This window comes from Protobothrops mucrosquamatus, unplaced genomic scaffold, assembly GCF_001527695.2.
Source record: "Protobothrops mucrosquamatus isolate PMUCROS unplaced genomic scaffold, P.Mucros_1.0 scaffold70, whole genome shotgun sequence".
In the NCBI taxonomy this organism is placed as follows: domain Eukaryota; kingdom Metazoa; phylum Chordata; class Lepidosauria; order Squamata; family Viperidae; genus Protobothrops; species Protobothrops mucrosquamatus.
In genome coordinates this window covers 532214-537749 of record NW_015386448.1, presented here as the reverse complement: position 1 = coordinate 537749, position 5536 = coordinate 532214, and the positions used below count along the sequence as shown (strand labels likewise).

The following is a 5536-nucleotide window of genomic DNA, read 5'->3' as shown; positions in this document are numbered from 1 at the left end:
AGTTCCACTGGTTAACTGTTCTAACTGTCAGGAAGTTTCTCCTTAGTTCCAGGTTGCTTCTCTTTTTGGTTAGTTTCCATCTGTTGCTTCTTGTCCTGCCTTCAGGTGCTTTGGAGAACAGCTTGACTCCTTCTTCTTTGGGACAGCCCCTGAGATACTGGAACACTGCCAGGCTGGCTCAGGAATTCTGGGAGTTGAAGTCCACCAGTCATAAAAGAGCCAAGGTTGCCTACCCCTGACCTATACTGTGCAGTGCACCCTTCTTCCTTTGAAAAGCAGCTGCACTTATAAAATCTCTCCTCCGGCCTTACTCAGATCTCGGAGCCAGGCCGCCAGACGTGATCCGGATTCTTCGTTTCCTCCCTCGGCGTAAAAGCAAGGCAGCTTTTGAGCCATCGGAGCTATTTTTTGCCAGGGGAAGTGAAAGTTACCTTCGTAATCCTGCACTTTCTTCATATAAATCCTGAGCTGCTTCTTCAGCTTCTTCTCATTCTTTTCTAGTTTCTCCAGCATCTCTTTCAGGTCCTGAAAAACAGGAAGAAATCCCAGATCGGGCTCAGCTCCTGCCCAGACGGAGCGATGCCCGCGCGTTTCGCCCAGAAGATCGGTTAAACAGCAAAAGAAGCGGAAGAGAAGATGGACGTCCTTGGCAGATGTGTCCATATATTTATTTAACAAACTTAACTATAGAGTCACTCAGGGGAAATTAGGGGAGAAACACAAAAATATACTCAAGGCACATACAGTAAATGCAACTGAAAACCAAATTGGATTGAGGCCCCTAAAAATTGCATTATCAACACATAATCAAATCTATACTCACACTAGGCCTCCATCGAGGCCTGGGGGAAGAACCAGTCCTTCACAGCGTTCAGGCTGCCTGCATCTTGGGGGTGGGGGGGCTGCCCCACAAGACAGGTGCCGTGCCAGAGAAGGCACACCTCAAGGGCCCACCAGCTGCCCTCTTTCACAGCAGGGGTCCCAAACCCCCAGTCCGTGGACCGGCCCTGGTCTGCGGCATGACAGCAACCGGGCCGCACAAACAAGCGAGGCCCCATTTGTGGGGTGCAGGCAGCACACAAAACCAGCCCCCCTCCGGTCCCCGGAGAAACCTCTCTCCACGGAACTGGTCCTGGTGCCCAAAAGGTTGGGGGCCGCTGTTTTACAGAGAGGGCCCAGCGCACCCCCACGGTGCCAGATCTTGTTGGAACCACTGGGCAGAGGTGATCCGTAAGAAACTTGATCCTGTGTCACAGAGGGCTTTAAAAGCAACAACCAGCACCTCGAATTGCGCTCAGAAGCTTACTGAGGGTCAATCCAGCTGACAGAGCGGCAGTTCAGGTGGTCCTCAACTTATACCCGTTCGTTTAGTGATTGTTTGAAATTACACGGCGCTGAAAAAGGTGATTTGCAACCGGTTCCTGCCCTTACAGATGCCGCAGCATCACCATAGCTACGTGGTCAAAAATTCAGCCGCTCGGCAACCGGCAGGTGTTTACGAGGGCTGCTGCGAGGTCCTGGGGACCAGCCTTTGCCCCTTCCCAGCCACCGTCTGGCAAGGGGAGTCAACGAGGGAAGCAGGGTTTATGCTTAAGGACTGCGTGATTCAGCTGCAGTGGCTTAACAAGCATGGCAGAAGAAAAGGATCATGAAATTGGGTGCAGGTCACTTAACCGGATCACTTACGAATGGAATTTCTGGCCTTAATTACAGTCATAGGTTGAGGACTATCTGTACTGGGTGGGCATATCATGGAACAAACAATACTCTACATTGGGGGTCTTCCAACTTGGCCCTTTGATGACTTGTGGACTTCAACTCCCAGAATTCCTCAGCCAAGCACGCGTGCCTGGCTGAGGAATTCTGGGAGTTGAAGTCCACCAGTCATCAAAGGGCCAAGTTGGAAGACCCCTGGTCTGGATCCAAGCCTGCAGTTTCATCAAAATGGCCGACTGAGGAATTCTGGGCGTTGAAGTCCACCAGTCCTCAAAGGGCCAAGTTGGAAGACCCCTGGCTCTACATGCTGTTGTGTTCTGGACCAGCTGTAGCTTCTAAACACTTTTCAAGTGTAATGGTGCAGCTGACAGGAGTCTATGGCAGCGGTCCCCAACCTTTCCAGGTTGGCGGCCTGGAACGGGACAGGGGAAGAGGCGAAGGTTGTGTATGAGGGACAGGCACATACACAGCTTCATTTGAGTGGGGCTGCGAGCGCAAGCCTGCTCACCCGCTGCTCACGTGGCCTGGGTCTGAATAGGCTGCAGCCTGGTAGTGGGCTGTAGTCCAGGGGTTGGGGACCCCTGATATATGGTATGAGTGACTGTGAGAAATGCCTCCCGGTCTAGGAATGAGCACCACTGTCACAAAAGATGCATTTGTGTAAAGATGCTGCCACTTTCTCCTCAAGTGAGTCCAGGAATACCCCAGAAAGCATTAAAGCATTAAAACCCCACCCCAGAAAAGCACGTCTACTTTGAAGGGGCGACCAAACAGGACCTTTTAAAAGGCTGCATGGTGACCAGGAAAACAGCACAGCGGCCAACTCAGTTTGAAGTCACAGATGTTAACATCTGCGACAGGGATGTTCAGGGTTTCGGATTTTAACATAGAGCTGGAATCAAGAAAGTGTTGGCTGTCAGAGATGCTTCCCTAATTTGCTTTCCTCCAGAGCAGTGTTTCTCAACCTTGACAATTTTAAGGCATGTGGACTTCAACCCCCAGAATTCCACAGCCAGCAACGCTGGCTGTGGAATTCTGGGAGTTGAAGTCCACATGCCTTAAAATTGTCAAGGTTGAGAAACACTGCTCCAGAGAATCTACGCTGCCGTTCAAGACCTCTGTGTCCAAAGGACGAAGGACTCTTGTCTGGGAGGGGGTGACCCCTTGTGTGGCCAGAGCCCTCTGGCCTTATGCAGTCCGTTATGGATTTGCATTCCTAATCAAAGGCGGCAGGAAACCGATGAGAAAGCTGCCGTGAATCAGACGTTGTCCACTCAAGCGTGGTCCGTTCGTGACAGGTGACTAATCACCCGCGTTCAGCTTACCCAACCTAGCGGAACAGTTGTGAGAATAAAATAAACATCTCATTTATGGTTTAATAATATTAAAGGTACTCAAGGTGTTTTCACAGGATGTAAGCTGCTCCAAATAAAGCTGCCTTTTGCAATTGACCGATGGGGACTTGGTCAATGCCGACGCTGTTCAAGGGGTGCTCGAGTGGCCCCCGAGACCCCTCTTCCTGTTCATGCTACTACCTTTGCTTTCTTTTGCCACAGTTGTTGTACTTCAGTCTGCAGGCCTTTGTATTTTGTGATTAGGGTGATTATATTCTCATCAGACTCAACTGAAAGTCTTTGATCAACCCGATTTTTTCTTTCTTTCGGGGTTTTATTTCAATCTCTGCCGAGCCAAACAATTATACGTTGTGAGTCACGTAATGTGTCAGGTTGCCATGGCGAGCCTGAATTATTCTAAACAGCAAGTTGTCACGCTGCTTTTTGAAACGCTCTCTCCAGGTTCTTATTAAATGCACCTATAATTTTACTGAAAACGTGGTTCAGCGAAATGGGGACGGTGTGGGTTTAGCAAATGAACGGTGGCTTTTAGAGCCAGTTTATAAAAGCTGTAAACACAAAAAGCAAAGTTGGGCAAAGTTTGATGTTATTTATTTTACAGTGTGTGCAGGGGAAGAATGTTTCACAATGGAGCTGATGAAACAAAAATAGTGGGTCACTCTAGTGGACAATCACTTAAATATGAGCCATCAGTGTATGACGGCCGCAGGGTCCCAGCGTCACCTGATCGCCATTTGTGATCTTCCTGGCCGGCTTTTGACAAGCAAAGTCAATGGGGGAAGCTGGATCTGCTTAACGACTGCGTGATCCACTTAACAACTGCAGTGATTTGCTTAACAACTGTGGCAAAAAAAGGTCGTAAAATCAGGTGCAACTCACAACTGCCTCACTTAGGAACGGAAATTCTGGCCTCAGCTGTGATTGTAAGCTGAGGACTCTCTGTGCCTCTGCCAAGAGCGCCTTGAATGCAGACAAAGCTCCTGAAAATTCATCAAAAATTGTTCCATGCCAGGCTGTCACTCAAACTATTCTCCAAAGTGCCTGAAGGCAGGACAAGAACCAATGGTTGGAAACTGACCAAAGAGAGAAGCAACCTGGAATTAAGGAGAAACTTCCTGACAGTGAGGACATTTAGCCAGTGGAACATCTTGCCTCCAGAAATCGTGGGCGCTCCATCCCTGGAGGTTTTTAAGAAGAGACTGGACAGCCACTTGTCTGAAATGGTACAGCTTGTGCACACCGGATCTTTTAGACCACACATACAGAATACTGAGGACCTTGGAGGTCTTCAAGTCCAACCCTTGCTCAAGTAGGAGACCCCAGACCATTTCAGACAAGTGGCTGTCCAATCTTAAGAGTCTCCAGTGATGGAGCACCCACCACTTCTGAAGGCAACTTCCGTTCTCACTGTCAGGAAATTTCTCCTTAGTTCCAGGTTGCTTCTCTCTTTGATTAGTTTCCATCCGTTGCTTCTTGTCCTGCCTTCAGGCGCTTTGGAAAATAAGTTGACCCTCTCTGCCTTGTGGCAGCCCCTCAAATACTGGAAAGCTGCTATCATATCCCCCCCCAGTCCTTCTTTTCTCTAAACTAGCCAGACCCAATTCCCGCAACCGTTCTTCATATCTTTTAGTCTCCAGGCCTTGGATCATCTTAGTTGCCCTTCTCTATGAGCAACTCCTCATACACCTATGGCTCTACATCTATGAGCAGGTCTGACTAATCCGCGAAGGCCACCCTGGAGTCCTTTTTGACTGAAGGGTTGGGCACCCATCTTTCAAACAAGGCATCATCATCCACGATGGAAAGAACCCTGCCCTTCCACTCGTTCGCCATACCAGGTTTTCGCTGGTCAGCCGGGAGATTTCCTGCTGGATGCCGAACTCCACCTGGGCTTCTGGCGACAGCTGGAGTGTCTGGAGGAAGAGTTCGTGCTGTTTCTCCAACGCCTCCTTCAGGGTCTCCATCTGGTCCTTCAGGACCTCTATTTCTTCTTCGTACTCCCTTCTCTGGTCCTGGAGCTGAGCCTCGAGGAGCCTGGAGGGGGAGAAGCGGGAAAGGTGAGCACGTCCGGCCCTCAAATAATATGAGGCACTTCAGAGGCCCAGAGACGGCCAGGATGCCCCTGAGGGCGTCAGGCGCCAGGGCTCGCATTCACGGGCCAAATGCCTTGGAGGAACTGTGGGCAGATCTTACGTAGCAAAAGACACCGGCCCAGCGACTTTTGCAGGAAATGTGTAGGCTCGCTGATTTATGTTTGATTTTGATTTTAATTTGATTTTGATTTTATTAAATTTATACCCCGCCCTTCTCCCGGAGGACTCAGGGCGGCTTACAGCCAGTTTAAAACAATGATATAATACAATACAAAATTTAAAAAGATTAAAAATAACTATTTAAATTTGGCCGCTTCTACTAAAAATTTAATTTAAAACCCCTTTAAAATACCCCTAGGCCAGTCCTGCCTG

At 49.3% G+C, this 5536-nt stretch overlaps 1 protein-coding gene across 1 annotated transcript in view; it reads right to left on the bottom strand.

Moving 5' to 3' along the window:
- The window catches only part of MYO5B (myosin VB), a 177996-nt gene that overhangs the window by 14027 nt on the left and 158433 nt on the right, over positions 1-5536 (bottom strand). The window contains exons 26-27 of the mRNA XM_029283377.1: positions 4907-5105; positions 432-525 (exon numbers count right to left, since the gene is read on the bottom strand). Of these exons, the coding sequence (XP_029139210.1) occupies positions 432-525; positions 4907-5105 (293 nt within the window). The remainder of the gene's footprint in view (positions 1-431; positions 526-4906; positions 5106-5536) is intronic.